At 40.3% G+C, this 27,370-nt stretch overlaps 1 protein-coding gene across 3 annotated transcripts in view; it reads left to right on the top strand.

The window, feature by feature from the left end:
- The first annotated feature begins 2,073 nt into the window (after positions 1-2,073).
- FAM169A (family with sequence similarity 169 member A) overlaps positions 2,074-27,370 on the top strand; it is a 35,410-nt gene continuing 10,113 nt past the window's right edge. The window contains exons 1-8 of one of the 3 annotated variants that reach the window (XM_429149.8): positions 2,074-2,117; positions 16,717-16,854; positions 18,183-18,282; positions 19,373-19,458; positions 21,385-21,556; positions 23,059-23,238; positions 25,212-25,334; positions 25,533-25,630. In XM_429149.8, coding sequence (XP_429149.4) covers positions 2,109-2,117; positions 16,717-16,854; positions 18,183-18,282; positions 19,373-19,458; positions 21,385-21,556; positions 23,059-23,238; positions 25,212-25,334; positions 25,533-25,630 — 906 coding nt within the window. In that variant the 5' untranslated portion in view covers positions 2,074-2,108. Of the gene's footprint in view, positions 2,118-2,187; positions 2,358-16,716; positions 16,855-18,182; positions 18,283-19,372; positions 19,459-21,384; positions 21,557-23,058; positions 23,239-25,211; positions 25,335-25,532; positions 25,631-27,370 lie in introns of those variants that run through there. The other 2 variants (XM_015277650.4, XM_004937357.5) reach the window with 2 other exon arrangements.

Here is a 27,370-nt window from a genome sequence, read left to right on the forward strand (position 1 = left end):
GTGAAAAGATAGAAATACAGCAAGATGGTCAGTAGCTGTGATTTTACACGTTAGGCATGCTTGGTTTGTTTTGCTTGGGTCTTGTTACATAAATCTTGAAAAAAGACTGTCCTTTTTTTTCCGCATGGATTAGGCTGATTCATTAGTGATGAACTAATAAGTCCTTCTTGGCTGCTGAATCTTGCTGGCCTACCTGTGCACTCTGACACGCTTGCAGTCACCAAGCCCCCCCCCCAGTGACATCTGCCACCAGTCCTTTACATGTCAAACCCTTTCACTGGAACACCTCAGTGTTTGGCTTTTAGATTCTTGATTTTCTCTGGTGATCGATGCGAGGATCACTAGCTATAGCATCTATTAACAAGTACATTTCAATTGCATCACATAACCCTGCAAAGCTTGTTAGGTCATTTAGCATATGATATTCACACATACAGCACCACAACAACTAGTTACCTTTTCTTTTTAATTCTTCTTCTTCTTTTTTTTAATTGGAAAGACATTTAACCTAGAAGTCTGCCTAGGCAGGCTAAGGGCATCTCATTCAGTGGAGATTAAAAAAAAAACAACTGTGGGAATACAAGAGAGACTATTCAGAGCAGATGCTGTGGAGCAAGATAAGCAGCATGAGAAAGCAAAGCTGAGAACTAAGGATATCTCTAGAAGAGCAAAGCAAAAGGAATGGCCCATGGCTCTGACTGGATAAGCATCTGTATGCACAGTTAAGGAGTGTTTGTGGAATACTTTGTTGACATGTAAAGGCAGATGGGAAAGTTGTAAGGGTGGATGGGAAAGCTGGAAAAGGAAACTTGTGAATGCATATGAGTTATGTGAGAACCTGTCATAAACAATTTGCATCGTTCACATCTGAGTCCGTGCCTGTTTGCCACAGCCAACAACTTACACAAATGTCTCCCAGCCTTGGTCTTGCCTTGCTGCAAGATGGGCTAGGGAATTCATTAAGGTTCTTTCCAACATGACATTGCTTAGAAAGCATCGGTTGCTCATGAGGCTGGGGAAAGAAAATGTGAAATTACAGGGTAAGATAGCAGATCTCCCACTTGAATTCTATCACTTTAATGCAAAGTTTTAATGAAAATATTTATTTCTGGGACCTTTTCAGGACATTTTCCTGTGCACTACTAAGGGCTGTGGTGGGATATAATTTTACTGGATAAACAACCATGGCAACCCAAAATGCCCATCACTTCAGTTCTACAGTGTCATCTGTGAGATTCCCTGTTGCGTATAGTACATGCCACTCGTGTCAGCAGTCCTTTTAGAAGGTATATGAAAAAGCAGTGGCCACAAACTGGCATCTTCTGTCAGCTGTTCTCCAAGCCCCACAACATAAGTTAGGTTAGAGAGAAAGAAGAAAGTGGGCATTTCTTCGTGCATTTTGCACAGAGACACAGAAGAGGGAAGAAATAACAACAACAAAAAATAAATGAAATGCAGATCTATTTCTTTATGTTGGTGGAGGTGACGTGTGAGGGCAGTTGTTCATTGCATGATGTCTTCTTTCTCTTCCCATTAGATTTTTAATAGCACATCCATTCCCTAAGCAAGCAGGGAGGAAAATATTTGATTACATCGTGTGTTGTTAAGGTCTCCTTTGCAATATTACACTACCTACCAAACGAACATGCTGAGGGATGGATGAAGGATTTTCCATCCAAAAGGATTGGGATTTTAATTTATCTTGTGGGAAAAGAAAAAAAAAGGCAGGACGCAGGGTTAAATTGTCATCTTGTGTCTCACGCTATTATTTATGCTACATCATTGCAAAACGGTCACCGCTGCGTAACACTGTGTAAAAATTTTTTTCTGCCTTTCTTCGATCGGGAAGAGCAAAATACAACCAGTACTAATTAAGAGGGAGAAAATAAGGCGGCACCGACCACCTGCACGGGCAGCAGGAGTCACCTCCGCGCTCACGATGCCCGCTGACGTGACACACCGTGCGACTTCGCCGCCCTTCGGCCCCGCGCTCCCGCCGAGGCCGGTCGCCCCGCGCCGCCAGCCCACGCGCGGCCTCGCCTCTTCCAGCCCGGGGCGGCGCCAGCCTCCTTTGTGCGCCGGGTAACCGGGGAGGCAGCAGCCGGGGGATGGAGCAGGTACGTCGGGAACCGCCATGGCGGGGCCAGCGGCGCCTCGGGGCGTAGCAACGGGAGTGCGTCACGACAAGGGGCGGGGAGCGGCGGAGGGATGATATCAGGCGCCGGGCAGCAGGAGTGGGGTACGCAGGAGGTGAGCCGGCGAGTGCTGTCAGGGAGCCGCTGTCCCCGCTCGTCCCTGAGCCGCGTTCTCCTGTCTCCTCCCTCTTCCTGCCCCGCGGGAGGTCGCCTGGGGCTGAGGTGAGCCTGCTCCTGAACGGCCGTCCTGCCGGAGCCCCCCGTAGCGGGCGGGCCTGCCCGGGGGATGGATGGATGGATGGGTGGGCGCGTGCGTGCGCTCCGAGGCCGGGGAAGGGAGTGAGAGAGGCCCGGCCCTGCCCTGCTCTGCCCTACTCTGCCCTGCGGGGCGTGCAGCCCGCCGGCGGCAGGTGGGCGGGCCGCGGGGCCCGGCTCCAGGTGTCCGCCGCCCCCGGCGGGCAGTGCCCGGACCCGGCCGCCTTCCAGGGCCGTGGTGTGGGGGGATGAGGCCCGGGAGGGGGGCGGGGGCGGCAGCGGCAGGGCCGCCGCTCGGGTGGGCGGTGTGGCTTCGCCGGGCTCTCCCCTCGTCGGGACCGGGTGCCCCTCGTCTCGGCCAGGCTGAGCCCCGCGGATGGCGAGCCGCCCGCTGCTAAGTTCTGGGCGACTTTTGAGGGAAGCGGCCCCGTTTCTTCTGGCCCGGGCCGGTCTGCGTTGAGTAGAGCCAGCCATCTTTTGTGGAAGGCATCTATTGTACCGCTGCTATTTGCATATTTAGGCACGTATGTATGCGAGCTCTGCTATCTGTGGGTATATTGGGTGCGTGTGTTTGGAAGTAAAAGTGACCGTGTTACAATAGATGCCTTCCACAAAAGATGGCTGTGACTGTGCGTGTGTGAATTGCGTACGGGGATGCACGTGCATGCGCTCCCTTCTCTTTTCACACACGTGATATGTGGGTTTTAAGCATTTTATTTTAAGGTAGAGTCAGTTCTCCCATTGTAAAACAAGGGGAAGCATCCTGCCCAAGGTGTTTGGTATAGCATTGCCATCCTGTTCATGGAGTGTTAAATCCAGACTGAGAAAGTGGGTTACTCTGGGAGCTTGGGTTAGAGCAAAGGGTTTTATGTCTGTTAATAAAAAACAAAGTGCATCAACCCTCTGGTTTTATATCCGACCTAATGTCCTAGGTAGAGAACAAAGTAGGAGTAATCTCTGGGCAGTCATCAGCTATGGTGTTTGTATTACTGAAAATGAGAAATTCAAAACGTCTGCCTGTCACTTGGAGACGCAGTGCAGCGATGCTTGGTTCCATATTCACAGAATCATTAAGGTTGGAAAAGACCACTAAGACCATGTAGTCCAACCACTAACCCATCCCCACCATGCCCACAACCCACATCCCTCAGTGCCGCATCTCCACACTTCTTGAACACCTCCAGGAACAGTGACGCCACCATTTCCCTAGGCAGCCTGTGCCAGTGCCTCACCATTCCTTCTGGGCAGAAATTTTTCTTAATAACCAACCTGGTGCAATGTGAAGACATTCCCTCTCATCCTATCATGTGCGTATGTGTGCACAAGTGAGAAGAAACTTTTTCTGCTGTTATTCTGCTTATTTGTGAGTACTGGGTAGCACTGTTGGACCTATTCTTGTGTGTAACTTGGAGGAATTAGCGTAGTGTCATAATGCTTGGAGTAGTAAAATTGGTGCCATGTTGCTGGAAGTCCTGCAGGAGGCTGCTGCAGATGAGTGATTGTGGTCACTCCTCTCCTTCAAACTCTTCCCGTATGTATCTTCATGTATCTTCTCGCTGGTTCCTTAAATGCACTGGCATCATCTTCAATTGAAACCTGCTGACTTAAAGATTGATAATTTCTCACCTCTTGTCTTAAGAATGGTCAATAAGCAAGTGTTTCATTGGGACACCTATTTCTCTCTGTCCCGGTGCTTTTCTCTGTGAGGTTTAAGCTATACATATTTTAAGTTCAGGTGTTGTTAACCTCTTATTTCAACACCATTTTACAAACGAAAAGTCTGTTGGGACTCTGAGATGTGTGTTTCAGTTGCTTTCTTATCCTTCTTCCTCCAGTCCTTCTTACTTAGCATCTGCCATGTGTAGAAGTGAATGTTTCAGTGTCATTGCCTACTGATGTGGAAGATGGACAGTACTGTATTTTTTTCATTGAGATCTCTACAGCAATGCATGATCAGGACATGCAGTACCACGTTTTTGGAGTGTTTCGTAACGTAACTCCTTTACGATGAGGCAGTACTCTGACAAATGATTTGTAAGAAAATATTCCTCATTTCATTCATGTGCATATCAGTGTAATGTCTCTTCATTAATTAAACATTTTTATATCTATTAGTATTGCTAAGGTAACACAACTTAAAAGGAAAGCTTTACCTTCATTACTTGCACGGACATCTTTTTCATGCAAACTGGTTTAAATAATTGTAATGCATAGCTGTTAGAGATCAGAATCTTACCCAGTACACGGTAGTTGGAGTTCACTTGGGTGTTCAAGCTAATGTTCAATAGTGTTTTTGTTTCTTATTTCAAATGTGAGAAAATAAAAAATTATATGAAATTCTGTAGTAGTAGAAAAACTCATCGGAGTAGGGCAGCCCTTTACTTATGTTCTTGATTTATTAATATCTCTAATTTGTACCATTCAATGAATGTTGCGTACTTTTTTTTTTTTAATTAAATCAATTTAACTTCAACTTTCCTCCCAGGCTTCTGTTTCTGTATAAACTAAGCAATCTTGAGTGCAGAAGCCTGCTTTAATATTGTTTCCCCTACTGCATTTTTTTAAAAGTATACGTTGTCATGAGAGCTGTTACCTGTCAACCTAAGTTATTTGTGGTTTGTTTTTTTGCTACTGCTGACTTTTTTTTTTTTTTGTGAGGGGAAAGCAGGTAGCTAAGTCAATGGAATGTGACAGCTTGTATTTATTTAGTCATTATAAATTTAGCTGGTGTTCAATGAGCCTGAGATTTTGAGGACTCTTTGAAATTGCTCCTAAAGTATGTGGAAATTCTTCCTCAAAAAAGTAGCAAGGTTTAAAATCTTCCCTAAAATCTCACTGTAACTTACTGAGAATTATCACAGCTAACATCTCTTTCATTTTTCAAAGTTAACTGGAAAGTCCTGTGTTCCAAATGATGCATCTCCATATATTTAAACAATTCCTTGAGTTACAAATCTAGAAAGACTAGTTTTTTTTCCTCAGCTTTGTACTAAACTGTTGTTGTACAGCTATTCAGAGTAGCATTTAGGTTTTTTATTTTTCTCTTGGTCCTGTATTTGATTTTCATAGTAAAAATAATGTCTCGTGACTTTATTGTTATTACTGTAGATTAGGGGATATACATGTTGTCAATGCCTCACCCTTCTCCTTATGGTTAGACATCCTTTATGGACAGTGATGAATTAAGTTACTCTTTCATCTACGCTTCATCAGAACATGTAAAGTAAGCTTCTTAATTCTGTGCAATTGCTGTAGAGGAAGAATAATCATGAGGAATGCAGTGTCCATCAAACAGAGTCCCTGAGGCGCTGCTAGAAGAACAGACCTTATTCAGAAGTTGTGGCCGCTGCACTGGCCAGTCCCAAGCAGGGACTGTTGATGAACATTGAAGAATATATAATACTGCATCAGCCTGAGTTAATGTAATTCTTTTGATATGCCAGATGGAAAAGTAGGAAAGGTGCTAAGGTTACCCAGTAAGTTGCTAGAAGGTTTCTGTGTAACTCTTCTGCAGGTAGCAAGTCCTGCCGATGTAGAGGCTTTCTCATAGCTGCTGCAGAATTAATCATCAAGATTTGTTTCGGCAAACTTGAATGATTTGTGAATGGATAATAATAAAATAGCCGGAGTTGTCAGCAATACCAATAACAGCAGAAATGTTATTGCAATGCAGTGCAGGCAACTTAATGATGATTAACTTATCTATGTTCAGAATGCACCTCAGCTATAAAAACAAGTAATGTCTATATCTCTGGAGGAGAAACAGTTACTAGTTTTGCTTTATAGGTAAAGGCCTAAATCATTCTTTCAAAAATTCAAGTACATTGGAACAGGATAGCTTTGGTACTGAAAGGTATGACTTTGTAATGTGGCACATATTACTGGGGGAAATGGGAAATGTGGTATGTTCCTGGAAGCATGTTATGTTCCTGGAAGTATGTTTGATGGAAGAATGGTTGATGATGGAGATAAGAACAGGATGGCATGAGGGAGGAGGCTTTGTGTGCATTCCTTTCTGCATTACAGACATCCTTGCTGACATTCTCAGATTTAGACCTTCAGTCCTGTAGTAACTTGTTCACCATAGCTAGTGAATTCATGTTAACAAATATTTGATATTACAGCTGTATCAGGCTGAACTGATTAAGGAATGGTTATGCACAGGCAGTTATGGGGAATTGAAATGAACCAGCTGCAAGTATGAGGCTGCTGGAAGCAAAGGCAAACAAATGCTTAGGAATGTGAACTATGTGGTGAGGAGTTTGCTGAATATTGGCCTTGATAGCAATAGGTATGGACAGTAGGGAGAAGTGGGTGAGACTGTGCCCTGAGCTGCTGGTCATTTGTTTGGTCCCATTGGAAAGCTTAGAAAAGAGGGATGCAAGCAATTGATGTCTAAATAGATTCCTGAGAGTTTTGAGCAATGGAATAATACTCTTTTGATGTTTTTGTTTTCCTTTATTCTGGGAATAGGACTTTTACATAAACAAGAAATACTGGACCTTACTCTTTATTTTTACTTCTAGCTGGAACAGCTTAGGTGATGTCTGACTGTTTGCTAGCTTCTTAACCACACTGATTAATTTGCATTTGTTTCTTGAATGCTTATTTTTCAGAGGACAAAGTTTACTTCTATTTTTAATTTGTATATGCCATTTTTCCATCGTTCTGAAGATGTTTGAAGCTGTGATGAAAGCAAACATCCCAATGAATCCAGCTGTGAGCTGGATTAGAGTTGGGATAGTCTATCTCTGTGGTCTTTGTACAGGTGAGGAAGCATAGGTGCCATTTTCCAGGGATGTATGAAAGTGTTTATAGCTACCACTGTATTTGCTAGCATGTTGTCTATGACCAGTAATGGTAGCTTGACATATCTCTTCACAGAATGATTGGCCTCAGCCTGACATATGGAAATCGCTTTTTGTCATGTCTGTGGCTGAAAGTCCTGATTACTAGCTTTGAACGTTGTTCTTAGTGTCTGTAATGTTCGTGTTACCTGAATTTCATGCTGTCTTTCTCTTGAGAAATAGCTCTATTTTCCTTGTTTTTCTAGCTGTCTTTGTCTTTTTCTGGTTTTTGGTAAGTGAATATTTTGTTTTGTATTGGTGAGGCAACATCTATGTAGAGCTGAAAGAACTTTCTTGTTCTTGTAGAACACACTGCAAGAAGCAGGTGAAAATTCAGAATTCATTCTTACCCAACACCAAATTTTTAGCTGTCTGTCACCTTCTGAAGGTAGTAGTAATAATGGACAGAGACACCTGCTCATTTCCTGTCTGGAAATAGAGTAAATCAAAGGTCTTAAGGTGCACTAAGGTTTAAGTTCTTAGTGTTCCAAATGTGTTGTACTTACTGCAGTGCCAATTTCCAGATTATGGTCCTCAATTTATAGTAAATGGGCCATGTGACTGTAGACTCAGACTATGAAAAGTCTCAGTTCCACCTTGATCTGTAAGGAAGTTTTATGGTTGACTGATATGAACCTGTAGTTACAGCCCTTTGTATCAGATTTACCTGTCTTGCATCCTGGAATTCCACCTGCTCCTGGGTGGTTCCCGTGTTATTTCTGACCCTTCTCTTCTGTATTTTCATTTGGATCACCCAAGAAGAACAAGGTAAATACTGCTGTCGCAGTTGTAGGTCTCTTCTTCCAAATGATTTTTGAAAATGAGTTGGGAGAGGGCATCTCCCTTCTACTCACAGACAGAAAATAAATTAAAAAAAAAAAAAAGAGCAGGAGGTGGAATGCTACTTATCACTTGCATTTCCTGTGGCTTATCTGCTGAATGTGACAGCATCCTTAGACTTCATGTGGCATAGTGGTAGCTCAGGCAACTATTCTAATTCTTCATCTGTAATGGGGGAGTTGACAGTGTCTGTAGATACTAATGGTTCATCATGTTAGAATTTTAATCTGGAGTGTTCTCAAAGCACCTTTAGAGAGAGTTGCTGTTGTTTAGCTGATGAGCAGCAACTCAGACAGGATAACATGAGGCTGACCTAATCTGCACAGCTTTGTCATTTGCCCCACTTGGGACAGAGAAGAGGACAACACAACCCAAGGTTTTAAAAATAAAAATAAATGCATACATAGGGTTTCTGCCATACCATTCTCACCACTAGGTTATTTGTGTTAGGTTTGGAAGCCCATCAGCTGTCTAATTGTATTTGGTGTTCTAAGTATGGTCAAGAGAAAAGTTTGCTTCACTGATCTCATCTCTGTATATGATATAGCCTATATCAGAAGGGCTGGATTAGCAATAGAGATCAGTATACTAGTTTAAGGACCAATATATTAGTTTAGAAAGAGGTATCAAGTGAGTGCTAGTTCTAAAACTTTCCAGTTTAGCTTTGCTTGGTGTGTGAACAGCCTTGTTTTTGTCACCAATCTTGCTTTACAGGAGCACTGAAATTGCAGTAGACTATTTTTTATCTTTGCATCTCCAGATGCAAGGACTTTTTCCTTGGATTTCACATATTGTTTTGGATTATAGTGCACCAAGATAGAAAGTTGCCCACTGTGACGTAACAAGCAATGGAAATATTGTAAACTGGGGAAAACCAGCTGAAGGTTGGCCAGAAGTCGCTGTGATTAAGCTGAAGGAGAAATAAGGGAGACAAAGCAGGTGGTCTGAGACTACCTTAGATGCAGCCACACATGCCCAGAACACGTTGGCATATATTAATGAGTTCCTGGAAAAGATTGATCGTGTATGCCAATGTATTGCATGTGCCAGTCTTTACTGTTTAAATGAAGATTTTGAACTCTGAGAGCACATGGTTGATTTATGAAGTCACCTGGTATATATCATCAGGAATAAAGGAATGTTGGCTTTCCAACACAACATTGGATTTAGAGAGTTTACTTCCTGGATTTTGGATGACACTTCCAAAATGAAGGGATGTTAGACAGAGTATGACAAGTTAGCAAGAAAAGTGGGCACCACATGCGAGTAGGAGGAGATCTTCTGATAGTAAGAGGCAAATAGAACTGAAAAAAATAGAGAAGGAAAAATTTTTTACTTACTATTATACAGAGGCACATCTTTTGAAAGAGGTACCTGGAGAAGCAGGAGGAGTGCCTAGGCACATGAGGTCGTGAAAGGTAAGCAGGGCAAGAGCACTGCATCTGGCTGCCTCCTAGAAGAAGGCTTGCTGTTGGTTTACAAGCACTGCTTGTAACAGAAGCTGTGTTGTATAAAGTGCAGAAATAAAATCAGAGCTGGGTGTGGAGCTGGAGAACTGCAGAACAGCAGCTTGAAAGTGCTGAAGAATGGAAGAGAGAAAGAGGAGTGACTGGAAAGGTGGGTCATGAGCAGTTCTGTACGGTGTTATTTTTTTTGAAAACACTACGCAGGTTTGTCTTGTAGAGAAGAAGTTGCAGAGGAAGAATGAGCACTGAGCACCAGAGATCAGATGCATGTCCAAGAGATGAGGATCTAGGAAGTAAAAATCCTGCTTAGCCCCATTGGCCTGCCTTACTGATGTTAATGATCTTCAAGCAAAACTGGAATGGATTTAATGCTGTGCGTGGTTATATTCACTTCAAATCTGAGAGGTGGAAAAGAAATGCATGAAAGACTTCTTTAAGAAACTTTAGCTTTGTTAGTTGTGACTCTTTGAAGTTGACTCAAACACAGAATTTGAACGTAGGTAGGAAAGTGTGCCAGAGGAATACTTTTGTGTATCAATTTCTGCAGACTATATACTGAATAAAGTGCTCTTCAAGAAACCAAGTAATGATCTCATTAAATGTTCAGCAAAATGTAAATAACAGGTTAGTATTTTGTATACTGAAGCACTTAGTCTTTGATCAAATAGGCTGCCTAATCAAATGCCTAACTTTAATCACTTGAGGAAAACATCAAAAGTGTTAGACTGGTGCTTAATCAAGCTTCTGCTTAAGAACCTTACCTAGCTGTGGTGGGTTTTAGAGTGTTGTTGCATAACCCAGTCTATTAATTCTGCCCTGTGGTATTATTTTTGATAACTGGTAAGATTTCAGTCCTATTGTCATTAAGCTGTGGAACTTTGAAGCTGACATCAGAGGCCATGTTTATTGTAAGAGAAACTCTCATTTAATTAAAGGCACTTTTTAATATCGTTGTCTATATATTTTACCCTATATATATTTTACTTGTTATATATTTTTATTTGGTTCTGCAGAAGCAGATTTTGGCAACAGTTTAGTCTTCCATAGCTACTAAATTTTAATATTTCCATTACATGTTAGAGCCTTCTGAATAAATTTAATTGCAGAAATGCTTTTTTTTTTTTTTTTAAAAAAAAAAGGCTGCATTGTACTGAAATGATGTACTTTCTTCTTTCTTTTAAAGGAAAAACAAATCATATGCCAATACTTTAAAATATAGAAGATCTCTTTTTCTTCATTAGTCATCAGCATTTAATCCACAAGATACTGCATGAATGCAGAAAAATAAGCCTTTCAGCTATAGATCTTGCTTTACCTCAACTGAAGTCGTTTTCTAGCAGAATTGGAGAGAGGATCCTTCATGTAGATCTCATAGTTCTATGCTATACAAGTAAATTAAAATAAATTATGGTGGGTAATTAATGAACGGGAAAGACTGACTGTTTTTATTTACATTCAAATAAACTGCCTTGATTTGTCTGTGATAGAAAACCAGAGCTGCATAAGCTGCTTCCAGCAGATTATGGATTTTCTGGTTGACACAGTAATCCAGAGTGCTTGGGGAATGTTGACAGCAGTTTTTAAATCACTGTCCTGTGCTTCCGTAAGAGGTTTTGTTGTTGTTGGTTGGCTCTTTGTAAGGTTGGAAGGTTGTTATTTAGGGTTTACTAGGGTTTCCTATTAAAACAAATGAGGTAGATGAAAAGGTTTGTTTTCCTAAGTAGAAGAAAAAACCTCTACGAGCCAGGGCAAATTTATCTGAGTTGGCAGGAACTTGTATTTAAAATTGACAAGACAGTTTTTCTCTGAAAATGTGAACAAAACCCATGCAGCAGGAAATGGTATTTATGTGTCAGTGGTATGATGCAGGGAATAATTTGAAACATGCTTAAGGAACATAGAAAACCAAACTTCTTGGATTAAAATCCAAGAAAACCTCCTCTCAGATTTGTGGCTATTTGAGTGGGGAGGGTTGAAGTTGTCTGTTCAGTGCGGCAGATCAAGTAGCATATTGTTAATTCCTCAAGCCTGTAATATTTTTTTTTTCAAGAAATCCTAATTTACATTCTGTTGCTTAAAAAGCAATATCTCTTTCCTGTTGTCTTTTTGCCTCAGTCTTCATGTTACATTACAGATTAAAATGAACAGTTTTAAGAATTGGAGATAACTATAAAATATGAAAGCTGTGTTACAATAGTGACCTAAATTGATTGTTGTACAGACATTGCCTTTGTATTTCAAACTGCAGGGTTAGTAATAGGCAAAACGGATAATTGATGATTTAAATCTGTGTGGAGAGTACCTTAGTGTAAGTTTAAAATTTAGGTTTTTATATTACAAAAGGATGAATAACCTTTTTAACCTAGTCTTTTCAGACTCTGTTGGGATAGAAATGAGTCAAAAGTCCAGATGCACAATATACTACAAACACCTCCCCACTCATCATTAAGTTAAATGATACTGAACAAAAAAGAAGCAGAAGTGGTGGAAAGATTTTGTGTTTTCCTCATATGGGCTAGAAGCTGTGTGGTCTGAGCCTCCTTCCTTCATCTTCCTTCATCTTCATGTGCTTTTAAGATGGCATTGGTGCTGCAGCTATAACTGACATTTAAATCAGCTTGCAAGGTTACCTGTTTACTGTCTATCTGGAAGAAAAAAAATTTAAATCCTAATGCTTACACTAATGAAGATTTTTGTGAGCTAAGAACTACCTCAGTTGCACAGGAATGTGCTTTACTCATCCTGTTAAATGTGTTTTTGTTGTTCATTGAATTGATCTATTATCCTTTGTTGCTGCAGATGTTCCTAAAAAGGATGTGCCATTTCTCACGTAGTAACTTGTGTAATGTTGAGAAAAGGGAATGTGATACAGTTCCACATTAAAACAAATATTGCTTGTGTTAGTTTATTATGTACAGTCTTTAATATCATTATGTGAAACTATATAGTTATGAAGAGTTTAAGATTTATTTTCTTTCAATTGAAACTTGAAAAGCGTAACTTGCCTCATTTGGAAAAAAAAATCCTCCCCTCTCTTTCTAGTATTTATTTAATACAAGTGGTTGTGATGAGTTTGCTTGCTTGAGGCTACGTGTGTGTGCAGTCAGCCTGACTGTTGTCCGGCCAATTGGAGTGGCACCTCATGAGCAGAGCATGGTCCGGCAGCATATGATAAGGATTTGACCTGACAGTTTTACAGTAGTGCTGCACGTGGAGGCTTAGAGCAACAAAAAAGGGTATGGTGGACTTCATGGCTGAGACCTGTGCAGTTCCTGCTGCTGTATAGAAAAATGTGCAATGTTCTTTTCAGGAAAAACAGAAAAGCTTTCTTTCCTCTTTCTCTTTTGTGCATTGCTTAAGAGTCTCTGTGGACCCATCTGTATCTTGTGCTTTCCTAAAGATGCTGACAAACAATTGTGGTTTAATTTGGAGAGTTTATTAATTTATTACTATTGGTAGCCTCTTACTTTGTTTTTGGTAGATTAGTTTGCCTTTCAAAGTGAAGATGCTTGCATTTTGGATTGTAAGACTCCTTTTATATGACCTTTGTAGATTAGCATGAGGCAGTCATTTATCAGCTTTTAGTATGGTTTTGTAACTGTATAGCTAATGATTTATTCAGAGATGTAGTGAGTTGATGTATTGTGAAATATTTTAGATCTTATCAATGATAATGCAGAAGTAATACCACAAAAAATTGTGACTTTACATGTTTAATTTGTTTCACAATACAAATAGTAAGTGATTATTAAGGAATGCTAAGTTCTCTTTGGTGGTTCACTCTTCAAAACTGACCTGCATTCTTCTGTCTTGCAATGATGTATGATGATAAAGTTATTACTACAGTTATTTTGGGAGAGGATGTAATTAATGAACTATATGAAAATAGAAAATAATCCAAACAGCTGAGTAAGAAGATCATAAAATTACTCTAAAAATAATTCAATTAATTTATTAATTAGTGGAAAGCGGTTTTTTTAATAGGCAAATATGTGAGTGTTGCTTTAATTTTCTAAGTGATGTCATGACCATAACTTAGATAATTGCTTATCTTCTAACTGCATGTTTTTTCCTTTGGACCCACACAACTTTATTCTGAAAAATGTTGGGAATTTTTACCTAGAGGCTTTCAGTTTTAACTTTTGACTTGCATGTCTCCTTGTCATATAAAAGCAAAAATTCAGCTCACTCATCTGTTACTCTTAGGTTTATCTAAGCACTCTGGTATTTCTTTAATAATCTTTTTCTTCTTTCTGCCTGCAGCCAGAAATTTTTTTTTTTCTTTTTTTTTCAGGTCTGTATTCCCTCAAGGGGTGTGTTGTGCTGTTGTAGCCAACGAGGTGATAAGGCTTCATCCTACCATGGAAGCAGTGAGGAGTAATCTCACACCTCACGTGATTTCCTGTTCAGACTGTGGCTATTGGGATGTGCCTGTATCAAGAGAGTACATTTTCTAAGGGTTCTGAATTTCTTTGATGTTTGGTGAAGGCTGTTTGACTTTATTTCTTGATCTTACAAAATAGCACCATTAGTGCAGTTTTGTCCTGAACAGACTTGATTTTTAAGCTTTCATTCACTCTTCTGTACCTTCAACCATTTAAGATGTTCAAAGCTGCAGTGTCTTGCCCATCAATTGGGGGATAAATTTACCTAGTGTAGGCATCTGTAAGAAGAGGAGCTGAGATGAGTAATGCTCCTGATATGGAAACCCAAGTTAAGAGTTCAGTGTCAGTGGAATGGATCCAGACCTTACTGTGGAAGGAACTGGAAGCTAGGAAGAGGCTTCAAACTGAGGTGGTTAAGTCTGTCTGAGTGCCTCTGGCACTTGACGATGACTGAGAAAATTAGGATAAAACAGTTCAATTAGAGGGGCCCTCCAAGGGTTGAGTCCAGCTGCCTGACCACAGAACTAACCAAAAGGTCAAACACATTACTGAGGGCATTGTCCAATGCCTCTTGAGTGCTGACAGGCACGGAGTATCAGCCACCTCTTCATGAAGCCTGTTCCAGTGTCTGACCACCCTCATGTCACAGAAATGTTTCCCAGTGCCCAGCCTGACCCTCCCCTGGTGGCTCTGTGCCATTCCCTTTCTGCCATCTGTTCCCAGCAGCAGCAGAGCCTGGCACCACCACTGCTTCCCCTCCTCAGGGAGCTGCAGGGAGCACTGAGGTCCTCTTGACCTCCTCATCTCCACGCTGGGCAACATGAGTGTCCTCAGCCTCTCCTCACAGGATGTGTCTTTCTGTCCTGTTACTAGCTGTGTTCCCTCCTGGATGCTTCAAGTTTCCCGAAAGTTTCCCTCAGGGACATTGATTTGATGGATGCTTTAATGTCCTTTTTACCTTGTGTAGTCCAGAACTGTGTACAATGTTGAGTATGAGGTTACGCCAACACAAAGTATAGCTGGAGAATCCCCTCTTTCGACAAGCTGGCTGTGCTTTGTTAATGCACGTAGTGTGGGGGGTCCATCTGCAAGGCCCCTCATCCCTCTAGGGAAGCAAAGCCCCTCTCAGTTCAGTGTCATCAACAAATTTGCTGAGTGTGCACTCCACTCCTGCACCCAAATCATTGACAGAAATGTAAAATGGGGCCGGCCCTACTATTGAGCCCTGGGGAATGCTGCTGGTGGCTGGCTTCCACTCAGGTGTAAATTGTGGGTTTAAAATGTTCGCTACAGCATTCCTAGTGTGTTGATATCTGCTAGGCCTGAAAAGATCACTTTTGGATGAATGGTTCCTCCAGACGAGATTAAACTCATGAACTGGTGCTAGTTTGTACTTCAGAGAGTTTGGGCTCTAACATGAAAGAAGCTGCTGATGGTCTGTGTATAGTTTTACAGACCCAGGAGAGCTTTAGAAGAAAAGAATTCAGTGTTTTCCAGGTGCTCACGTTCATTTCGATCTGAAACTACTTTGACAAGATCTTGGATTGAAGAGTATTCAAGGAGCTCTTGTTCCTGTGGTGTCAGTGCTTTAGTTCTTACCTTGGCACCTCCCTGAAATGTCCCGTTAGTCTACTGGGGGACTCAGATTTTTTTTTTAACTGTCTTGTAGCATTTCCTGTTCACAGTTGAAATACTTCTGGAAACAGCAAGCTGCTAGCCAGACTGGGTGGCCAGTTGTGTGGAGAAGGTCTGAATAACAAATCAACTTCTTCAGATATTTAAATATGAGCTCTCCAAAATAAATCAGCTGCTTCCTCCTGTTATTTTTGGACTGATATTCTTCCTGTTATTTTATTTACTTGGCCTGGTCGCTTGTTGCTGTGTTGTTGTTCTGTGGCCTCAGAAACATAGGTTAGGGGGAAGACAGCTGTTCAGCTCTGCCAGTGGCTCATGTTGACAGCCATGTTGCATGATGACAGCTGGGCTGTCCATCCATCCACTGCTCTTGCAGGATGTGCGAGTGGCATGTGGCTTGCACCTGGAGTTATTTGCATTGAGGGATGTAGCAAGGGGTTGGGAAGGACTTTCATGAGTGCTGATATGAAAGGAGGTGCTAACAGAAGTGTTGGAGGGAGTTGCTGGCTGACACAAGCCAGCAGTTGTGCTAGTAAGTGTTGAAGATATTGGTAAGTTTCTCTGATGTTTAGAGTCTGTCTTGGATTTCAAGCCAGAAGTGATGGGTGTGAAGGAGATCTGGTGAGAAGAAACGAGTTTTGACGTTGAAAACAAGCAGAATGAAGGAATGGACTTGCCACGTTTCTGCCTGCTCATCCCATACAGACTGAAACCATCCTTTTCTGCTTGTGAACACTGGGCTCATGTACCTCTTCACAGACTGGATGTTAATAGGCACCATCCTAATTAGTATGCCAGAATCATTTTTCCTCTCTGGCTTGAATATGAAAGATATGGTTATACTTTATGCTAGTTGAAATGACACACTTAAGTACTGTGGAGAGAGGCAGGTCTGAGGAAGAAGAGGCAAAAGTAAGTTTATTTCTGAAGACATCTGTGCCTTTGTCATCCTAGCCTGTATGTGTGTTTGGAAAACTAAGCTGTGTAGCCAAGGTTGAGTCATGCTCAGTGCTTGATTTGAACAGTCTCTCCAGAGAGCAATCAAGGGGGTTATTTATCTATCTTAGTTTTTAATTTTTAATAGCTATGAGTGATAGACTATGCATTGTTTCCCTCAAATTATCTGCAGTGATAAGTTTTCTTGTTTTTCAAGATAATGGCATTTCCTGTGGATATGTTGAATGGCTACACTCATGAAGACTTGGAGAGCTCTGCAGAGGACTACTTGTCTGAACTTCGGTGTGGGGATCCAAATCAGCCTGAATTCTTATCCCTGTCAGACCACAGGAAAGTAAGAACCAGCTTAGTCCCAGTTCTCTTGATATATATGTGGATTTAAAATACTTAGAAATACCTGGTCTATAACTATTGAATTATTTTTGTTTAAGCATCTTTTTTCCAAATTCCTGTTTGTTTTATTCTGTAATTGCAGTAAATCTGGGCATTACTATTTACTGTTTCTAGGCAATGCATCTATATGTGTAACTAAGGGTCTTATGATTTATTGAAGCTAAATGCCTCAGTTTGCATCTCAGTCTTCCAGTGATCTTCATGGCAGAATTCAGTTTTTGATAAACAACTTTCACTGATTTCAGAAGTGGTTATTTTCTTTTTATGAGAAATATTCACTGCAGTTGTTAGGAATTCTGACAGAGGCTGGCTGTTGTAGTAGGCTGGCTATGTCATTTCATGGTTTAAACACTTAACCCTTGAATGACGTTGATTCTATTTAGGTGAGCACTTCTAATAGTACCAGTAAAAACAGCAGCATGTAGCTTAAATGAAAGATAAGACTGCTGAGAGGATTCTCTGTAAGGTTAAAAGGTCAATGCTGCAGGCTCTGTTGCAGTTGCAGTCTTGGGTACTTTCCTGTATTTCTGCAGGTGCTGTAATTGTCTGTGTTAATGCCATGGTTAGTGGCATAGCATATCATAATCTTTTCAAATTGTTTTCTAGGAAAGAAAGTCTATTTAACACAGCATTAACTTCTGTCTAGTGTTTGTTTATTAACAAAATACTGAAAACATTTGAATTTAAATAGCAAAATGTCTTTTCAAAAAAGGTATCAGCTCCACAAGGATTGATTCATTTGATCATTCTTATGACGTTGCTGAGGGGAAAATCAAGCAGGCAAACCTAAGATTAATAAAGGGTGGCAATTAATAAAAAGGCAATTTTAGTGAAATGCTTTTGAATACAGCCTTTGTGCCTTAGTACATCAGAGCTCATGTTAACAAACAACAATTCAGCTGTGCCAGTTTGTTTTTGTGCCTACCTGCCTGCTTTGTTCTTCTGTTGGCTTTGGCAGCTTACGTAGCTGGAGCAGATACAAACGTGTTACTGCAGTTGTGCACAGTAAGCTGCAATCAGTAGCGCTGTAACAGTATAAATTACTGTAGCTAAATTTGCAGAGCTTGAGTTAGAGCTTTTTGCAATGTAATCTTTCTAGGAAGAAATGTCTGAAGTGATGGCTGGAGTCTGCTTGTCTTTTACAATTAACTGTTAAGCAGTTGGTTTTCAGCATTCATCTTGCTCACCCTGCTAAACCCATTCTCTGTATATTTTTACCAATGTTGTATTAGTAAGAGTCTTTTGAAGTATTGTACGCTCTTGTTTCAGATTCCTATTAGCTTGTCAACTGTGGGCTTCGTTCCTCTTTATGGTGGAGAGCAGACACACAAAGTTCTTGCTTTGTTTGCACCAGAGGACTCTCTCACAGGTTTCATTTTAATATTCTAATCTGTGTTGCTGTTCCTTTTTCTGTGATGAATACATGTAACCAGTCCCTTACTCATTCCACACTAGCATAGCTCATAACTTTGCCATTTCTGTATTAGCTGTTTACTGCCTACTTGTTCCTATACTATTCTTTTTGTTGTGAATTCATGTACACAATGGATTGAACTGTGCCTGCTAATTAGAGTAGGGTTGGACCTGTTGAATACAAAATACGTGTAGCATAATAACACAGTGCTCATTTGAATCAAAGTACAACATGTGTCTCTTGATACTTGAATGTACACATCACCTCTTCATATAGAATTTGAGCATTCATAAAATCCATTAATTTGCCAATTAACTTAGAAGCTTTTAATTAGAAGTGATTGATCAGTACCATTTGTGAATTTGGCTTTACCTTCAGGTCCTGACATAGTTCTGGCTAAGATAACATCTCACTGATACATTTTTTTTCTCACTTTTCCTCGTGTTTTCTTCCCCTTTTCTCCCTTACAGTCCTCCATATAAATCTACATATATGATGTCCAAGTGTGTCACAAATGCTAGTAGAACAAACTCTTCCTAAACGCTAATCATTTGGCCATCAGCCTTCTTACATTCATGTGACTCTCTAGAACAGTATCTATACTCATTCAGTATCTATATCCATTCATTATCTACATCCATTCACAACCCAGAACTAAAATATGCACACACACGGGACTTCTCTTGGCAGGCACAGATTCAGATGAAAAGAGGTACTAGAGTACAGTGGTGGAGGACAGCATTTATGTCTGAAAAGCAGTTTCTGTATGTAATACTGTACAAAATCTGCATCTAATTTTACTGTTTTTGCTTTTAAATTAAGATTTTTAACTAGGGACAGTTGCATAAGAGAGGGGGACGAGGGAGATGTGTAGTACCAGGAATATTGTGCTAAGGTAGTAAAAGCTGCATTAATCTAGTGCCAACTAGTAGGTGCTTAATTTGATTACTATAGTGGTATTCCTGATTGTTTGACAGCTGTGATGAATATCTTCTTTTGGAATGGTAAGAATTGCTAACTTTTTTTCCCTGTTGATTCTCTCAAGCTGTAGCCCTGTTTCTTGCTTACCAGTGGTGGTCAATTGATGACGTTTTGAGAACATCTGTTTCTTCTAGAGAGGGGCTTCAGCAGGTAAAGTTTTACCTTGTTTACCTAGCACTTGTTCCTATCCTTCAACATAATGGAATGTGATGGCAGCTAACTACTGTCTGAGATACTGCACGATTTTACTTTATTCAGAAATGAGATAGCTATGTTACATAAGAGAACAAGAGATAAAGGAGTAGGCAGTAGTGGAAAGAGAATTTTCTAGTGAAAATGTTTACAGAGCATTTGCATTAATTGTGTATGCAAGGTATTTCCATATTAATGGTGCTAGGACATCGTTAAATGGAGTGCATTAAAAAGAGCATGGCCAGCAGGTTGAGGGAGGTGGTCTTTCTTTCTCTACTCTTTCCTATCAAGATCACATCTTGAGTACTATGTCCAGTTCTGGGCTCTCCAGTTCAAAAAATAAAAAATCTAGGGAGAGTCCAGTGGAGCACCACAAAGATGATTAGAAGCCTGAAGCATCTCCCGTATGAGGATAGGCTGAGAGACCTGGATCTATTCAGCCTGGAGAAGAGAAGACTGAGAGGTGACTTTAAATATTTTTAGAAATATCTGAAGTGCAGGACCCAAATGGGTGGGATCATGTTCTTTTCAGTGCTCTGCAGCAACAGGACAAGAGGCAATGGGCAAAACTGGAACATGGAAATTCCATACAAACAGGCAAAAGGAATTCTTTTCTTTGAGGGTGGTAGAGCACTGGAACAGGCTGCCTGGGGAGTTGTGAAATCTTTCTCTGGAGGTATTCAACATCCACCTGGATGCTTTCCTGTGTCACGTACTGTAGAGAGCCTGCTCTGGCAGGGGGTTGGATTAGATAATCTCCAGAGATCCCTTCCAACACCTATGATTCTATGAAATGGTTTTTCCTTATTCTTCAGAATGCAGTATATTTGGTTATACTGGAACGTCTTACCATGGTGCACTGTGTTATAGGAGTACATAACAGTCTTACTGGGGAAACTGGTAAACTAAAAATATTGAAAAGAACCTGTTTCATAGAGGAGCATTGGAGCTAGTGTTCTGCAGTAGGCAACACATGGAGTTTGGGAAAACAAGTTGTCTGGTATCTTTTTTTTTTGTTGTTGTTCATTGAGCTTTGTTAAGACTACTGGCACTTGGGTAGCATAGTAATGCTGTTTTTTCCCTAAAACTGGAAACCTCTATCTTTCTAGGACCTTCATTCTTATTTGCTGGTGGAATTTGGGCACTCTTTGAATCTTGTATTAGATTTATTTTAGATAATTCGGCATGTTGCATTGTTTTCTGTGTCTCCCATAAGGGTAGGATGGTATGCAACAAGGAAAATTGAATCTGTACAGGTGGGGTAGCTGAAACTTTAGGCATTGGAAAGGGAACACAGTTCCTTCGTTCTTCCTTCACAGTGGTCAGGATAGTAGTAAATTTAAATCACATTTGTGAGAGCAACCCTGCAGGACAGAGAAAAAGGTATTGAATTCCTTGTTTTATGCCACTGAAAACGCTACAACTGATTTTTTCCACTACATTGCATCCTATTGTCTGTTACTGTGTCAGCAGTGATTGAGTGTGCCAGATCCTGCTACTCAGTGTGTTTTGTCATGGCTCCTCTGCAGGATTTCAGTTACCTGCTAGCCTGGGAAGTCTGAGGCTGCCATACTGCTATTGTAGTGTAAACAGTTTTCAGTTAAAATATTCCCCACCTCATGCACCCCTGGTACTTCTCTCAGCTTTTATCTGTTGGATTGGGATTGACACTGATGTTGTGTAAGATGCTCAATCTGTGGTAGTGCTTTATACTTTACTTTCATGCTATAGCAAGTTTATCCAAGCTCTCAAACATAAGAGCTCTTACTGCATGTCTTGACTCCATTTACAGTTTTGTTAGCTGACAACTTTGAAAAATAAAATATCTGCTGTGTATCACCTGAATTGATCACTCTTCTGAAATGTTATTCTGTATTTCTTCAGGTGAATTCTGTGGGGGAAAGGGTAGTTCTGTATGTTCTGAATCGAATTATCTATCGCAAAAATGAAATGGAGAGAAACGAGACGCCATTCCTTTGTCACAGCAGTGATGACTATGCTAAGATCATGTGGAGAAAAGGAGAGGCTGTTGGGTTCTATTCTGTTAAACCTGCAGGTAATACACTTCGGAACTGTGGGATCTGGGGGAAAATGGGGAATGGAGGTAAGGAGGTTGTTTGGAAAAATAGTAGTAGGCCTTAGGAGCCTTGCAGGCTTAGTAAGTTGGTGTTTTCCTGAAGTCAAGGACAGCCAGATTGCAGTTAAAATTTCTTGCTAGTGGTTCTTAGTTAATTCTTAGACTTTCTTCATGTTCTACAAAATACATTCAAAGCCATAGAAATGAGGTATATTTGAAAGCTTTATTTTCTTTGTAGAGCACTTACTTTTGGAATATACATCTAGGATTGTTTGAAATGTGGTACTAGGTAAAAAAAAAAAAAACAAAAAAAACCTGAAAATTCATTTATCTGAAATGAAAGTGGCATCCTATTCTACGATCACTTAAACCTTTTATAGCATTACAGCATAAAATTTGCTCACAGACATGAGATTCAGTTATGCTCGATAGAAAGACATTTTCTTCCTTCTACATGCCTATTGCTTCAGAGTCTACAACTTAGCTAACAGGTTTGTGTCATTTATATTACAGATTTCAGTGTAGCTTTTCCTGTTTTTTCTAAAACAACATTAGAATTTCCTTCTAGTTGTTCTAGACTTCACTGTGTTTTTACATTTTTCCAAAATAACGTTTGGTGATTGAATAGATTAATTCCTCCATCTGACATTCATACTGTATTTCTGACAGTTTGCAGATACTATTAAACAGTCTGAGTCATTGACATTTCTGATCCAGCATTAAACACAGGAAAACAACCAGCTAATTTACTCTGTCTGTTACTTTTCTCTTTTTTTTTTTTAAAGAAATGAAGCATTGCGTAATTGGTGTGTGTCTTGGGATTTTTTTTTTAATGTCAAAATTGCTGTAGTGTGATGGTCACAATGATATTTGCATTGCTGTACTTTCTATTTTCACCTTATCAAGGTGAAAGTCAAAATAGTAATTTTAGTCTGGAGTGGGAGTAGTTGTATGTGTGGTATTGTTTTACTGTACTTACGCACGTTTAATATTTTTCATGATCCTCTGCCACTTAATTTGAGCCAAGTCAGCTAAGAAAGCTAATTTTTCTAGGTGTTACCAGTATTTCACCTACATTTGATTCTGTGTTGTACTCTAAGTGAGTAGCCCGTGTGGAGAGAGATCTTTGGATACAGATGGTTAGGAAAGAGTATCAGAGTTTAAGTTTGCCCAAGAGCATCTAACTGGTGTAACCATCCATCCACATTTTCAACATTTTAAAAATGAAGCGTTTGTTAGACAAGACAAAGTATGTTGTATAGACAACTACATGCTTCTCTGCTTCTGTCTTTACTTATTAGAAGAAAGGGTTGTGGTTTTTCATTTGTTTTCTGCTTGTTTGTTTTTTCTTGCTTTTGATGTGTTTTGCAAATGATGGTGCAAAATAAGGTCTTTAAGTCCTTATCTAAATACTCTAAAAATCTGCCACAACATGTCAGTACTGAAATAATAATGGATATTTGCCCTTTCTATTAATTCAGGAGCTGCTTTAAGCCCATACCATACCCACTGTTACCAGCTACCAGTGCTAGACACAATGTTTGTAAGAAAGAAGTGTCGTGGGAAAGACTTGGGGCTAATGATGTTAGAAGACTTTGTGGAATCTTTTACTGAAACCACTCTTGGTCTACGGTATCCACTGTCATCTTTCATGTACAAAGGCAAGTTCTTTGATTTATTATTCTGATCTTTGTGCTTTCTTCACGTCAAATGACTGCTGTCATTCAAGCTGTGTATTTATGGCCACATCCTCAGTTTGTGTGAAATGTTCTGCTCTCCATGGAAGGCTGAAAATCTTGATTTGTATAATATTGTGAAGTATTTTCTGATTAGAGTTTAATGCTCTGTGAGGTTAAATTATTGGGTTTCTGTTGGCTTTATGCCACAGCTGCGCAGTTTACAGCTGTGTTCCTTCCACAGTGGGCTGGCTGTGTTTCTGGGTATGATGTCTCTATATGTATCTTCTTTGTAGCACCTTTTCCTTACTTGCTTGAAAGTCTCACAAGGTCATTTAATTCATGCTTTCTCAGATTGTCTTGTCAGGTGAGCATACTAGGCTGTATAACATAAATGTGCAAAGGAAAAAAAAAGTATACAAGGAAACCACTTCTGGCTCTTTCATTAATAGCTTAGGAGAATGATGTCTCTAAGAACCACAAACATTCAGGAAATGATGTTGCTTGGAACTGTGCAGGGAAGAAGTGTTTCCCTTGTCCAGTTTCTCAAGGCTTGTCTTATATTCTGTGTATCTGCCAGGCTTATTTCTGTTAACATTTTCATCTAGCCTTCCTACTTAGCCTCTGGAAATGTTCTGCTTTTCTAATTACAGCTGTTTGCTGTTGGATCTGGCTGGAGATAGATTTTTTTTTTTTTTTTTTCTCCTGCTAGTTTTGGCCAACAAATTTTACCAAATATAATTCAATGGCTAATCCATTTCCCTGTTGGAGCAGTCATGGAGTGACTGCTTTGGTGGGTAAGGGAAGAACAGCTGATACCACTTTTCTTAACTTTTGTAAGGCATTTCACGTGGTCCCCTTCAACATCCTTGTCTCTAAATTGGAGAGAGAGAGATTTGGATGGGTTATTCATTGGTTAAGGAATTGGCTTTATGGCTGCATTCAACCAGCTGTATTCCGCAACTCAGTTTCCAGATGGGGACCAGGATGCCTCTCTGGGGTTAGTGTTGGGACCAGTACTGTTTAATGTCTTTAATGACACAAGTAGTGGGATTGAGTGCACTCTCAGCAAGATTGTGGGTGATGCCAAGCTGAATGGTGCAGTTGATAGGCTAGAGGAAAGAGATACTGTCCAGAGGAACTTCACACTCTTGAGAGTGGTACACCCGGGCTGCATGTAGTTCAACATGGCTCCCCCTGGGTCTGGACAATCCCAAAGATGGAAAAAGGCTAGGTGATGAATGGATTGAGAGTAGTTCTGTGAAAAATGGATTGAGAGCGCTGGTGGATGTAGTAGCACAACATGAGCTTGCTGGGTGCACTTGTAGTTCAAGAAGTCAACTATATCCAGAGGTGTGCATTAAAAGAAGCATGGCTAGCATAAGAGGGGCATTATATTTGTTATAATGGATTCAGATGAGGGCCTGAAAAGAAAGGCTGAGGGAGGCTTGTTCAGCCTGGAGAAGGGGAAGGCACAGAGGAGACCTTATTGTAGCCTTTCAGAAGTTAAGGGGGGCTTACAGAACAGATGGATAGAGACTTTTTACAAGGACCTGTACAGACAGGACAATGTGTACTTTAAACTGAAAGGGAGTAGATGCAAGTTAGATATAAGGAAGGAATTCTTTACTGAGAGGGTGGTGAGGCACTGGAACAGGCTGCCCAGAGAAGCTTGTGATTGGCAGGGACAGTGAGAAATTAAATGATAAAACTCTGAAGAGGGTGCTTTGAGAAGGAGGGGGGAAAAAAGCCCTTCAAATTTTATTTTCAGCTGATGATAGTAACAGAAAGCAAGGAAATATGTTTGTTTAGACTGGGGTGTTTTGTCAAGCAGTTCTTTCTGTGGTGATTTGTTTGATGAAAGGCTTCAAATTAACTTATTTCAGATAAATCTCAAAAATGGAGGTAAGAATGAGTATATAGTGTTTCTAATAGTGTTGTTTTTTTTTCCTTCTCAGCTTGTAAGCACTATTTTGAGAAGTACCCTGGGGATAATGACCTTTTGTTTGAAGTGGAAGGAGCTGGATTTTGGTTCCAGAGAAAATCCATTGCCAGTGTATTGCAAAGGGAAGAACTCATAAGTATGGATCTTTTGTTGTTCCCTTACGGTTTATGAAAGTTGTATTGGTTTGACAGTGACTTCTGTGAACGTTGCCTACAGAGACTAGTAGAAAGACTTCTGCTGTTTTGATATAGTGTTAGGAGTGGTTGGTTGTTATATGAAGGTACTATAACTGTCACTTTTTTTCCTCATTGTCACTAAATGTTCTTAATAACAGAGGGCTCTCAGAAGGCAAATGTGAGTTTCCAGACAGCAGATCATTTTTGGCAATCTGCAGCAAATGAACTGAAGACTGAGCCAGAAACGCAGCTAAGTGTAGGTACACATACAGTTTCCTCTATATTAATAAAGCTTGAACTGTAAAAGTTTGTAATCATAGTATCATACATAATCATATCATCTACTAACTCTAATTACCTGTTCCTCATGGTCAGTAAATGGTTTTTAACTTCTGTGAAAGAATACATTTCTGAACTAAGTGAAAGATTTTAGCAGATTAATGCATGTAATCCAACTGAATGCTATGCACGTTTGATATTTGTTTCAAGTTCTTGAAGAGCCGTCTTTGGTTGTGCAGGCGACTTGTACTTTCCATGTCTCAGGACTGTGTGTAAGTGGCAACAAGTCTGGTGTCCTTAACACTTACTGGACAGCAATGCGGTTTTTTTTGTCCTTGATTGCCTTGTTACTAAGTAGTACATACAAGCAAAGTATACAAAATATCCATTGAATCATAGAATGGCTTGGGTTGGAAAGGACCTAGCAGCCTGCGTGATCACAACTCCCTGCTGTGGGCAGGGTTGCCACCTGTTAGATCAGTCTGCCCAGAGACCCATTCAACCTGGCCTTGAGTGCCTTTGGGAATGGTGCATTCACAACTCTGGGCAACATACTCCAGTGCCACATCACCCTCTGAGTTTAAAAGACAACAACAATAACAAACCTCTAACATCTATTCAAAATCTCCCCTCTTTTAATATAATACTATTCCCCCTTGTCCTATTTGTATCTGCCTGCATGTAAAAAGTCAGTCTGCCTCCTGTTTATAATTTTCCTTTAAGTACTGGAAGGCCACAGTGAGGTCTCCTCTGAACCTTTTCTTCTCCAAGCTGAACAAACCCAGCTCTCTCAGCTTGTCTTCCAGCCCTTCATGGCTTCCATGCTGCTGTTGTCCATTTCAGAATTTAATTGGCTCACATCTACATTATAAAAGAGAAGTGCTTTGATTACTTTTTGCATGGAAGTTGTCTTCCACTAATGTGACAAACTAACTTGGGATTAAAAATGCCCCCTTGGTTGTGGGGAGGGTCTTCATTTTTTTTTTTTTTTGTTTTTTTTGTTTTTCCACTGAGTGTAGGGATGTCTGTGTTGCAACTGTTTGTGTAATAGTTGGGGTTGTCACTTTGTAGTGGTATCGAAGAGCTAGTTGAAACACTCTCCTCTGAGATTAAACTGTCTAGAAAGGCTGAACTGTCTAGAATCACAGCAGGAGTGGAGAGAATGAGGAAAAGTGTTTATAGAAGTGCACATTCACATCACAGTTCAATACAATTAAAAGTGTTCATTTGGCATTCTGGGCTGCAAATTATCTGTACAGAAGGACTGCAGCTTCCTGCAAAATAGTGATGTTCTTAATCTCTGTGTGGTCAGAAGCAATAATTCATAGTTTTCTTTGATATGTATGTTAGTTTTCAGGTTCTAACGGTCTTGAGCATCATCACTGGTGATCACTAATGATCATTTCACCAAAAAGATCCAAAACCTCATATTTTGGTTGTATATCTATATGGGTATCCTTGGAGGGAACAGCAAAGGGATAGTAGTTCTTAAGACATTCGTGGATCTTTTTGAAGAAGAGTGAAGTAACAGATTCCAAAGTACTCCCAACTTCTCCCAGCTTGATAAAACTACTGGTACCCCTCTTGTTGGCACCTGCACTGTGTGCAGCTCTACATGGAAAGTACAAGCTGTCTGCACAACCAGACTGTTCTTCAAGAACAAGCTCTACAATGCTTTGAAAGCTGTTGGATCACTAAACAAAACAAAACCAGAACA

The sequence above is a fragment of the Gallus gallus genome, chromosome Z (assembly GCF_016699485.2).
Source record: "Gallus gallus isolate bGalGal1 chromosome Z, bGalGal1.mat.broiler.GRCg7b, whole genome shotgun sequence".
In the NCBI taxonomy this organism is placed as follows: domain Eukaryota; kingdom Metazoa; phylum Chordata; class Aves; order Galliformes; family Phasianidae; genus Gallus; species Gallus gallus.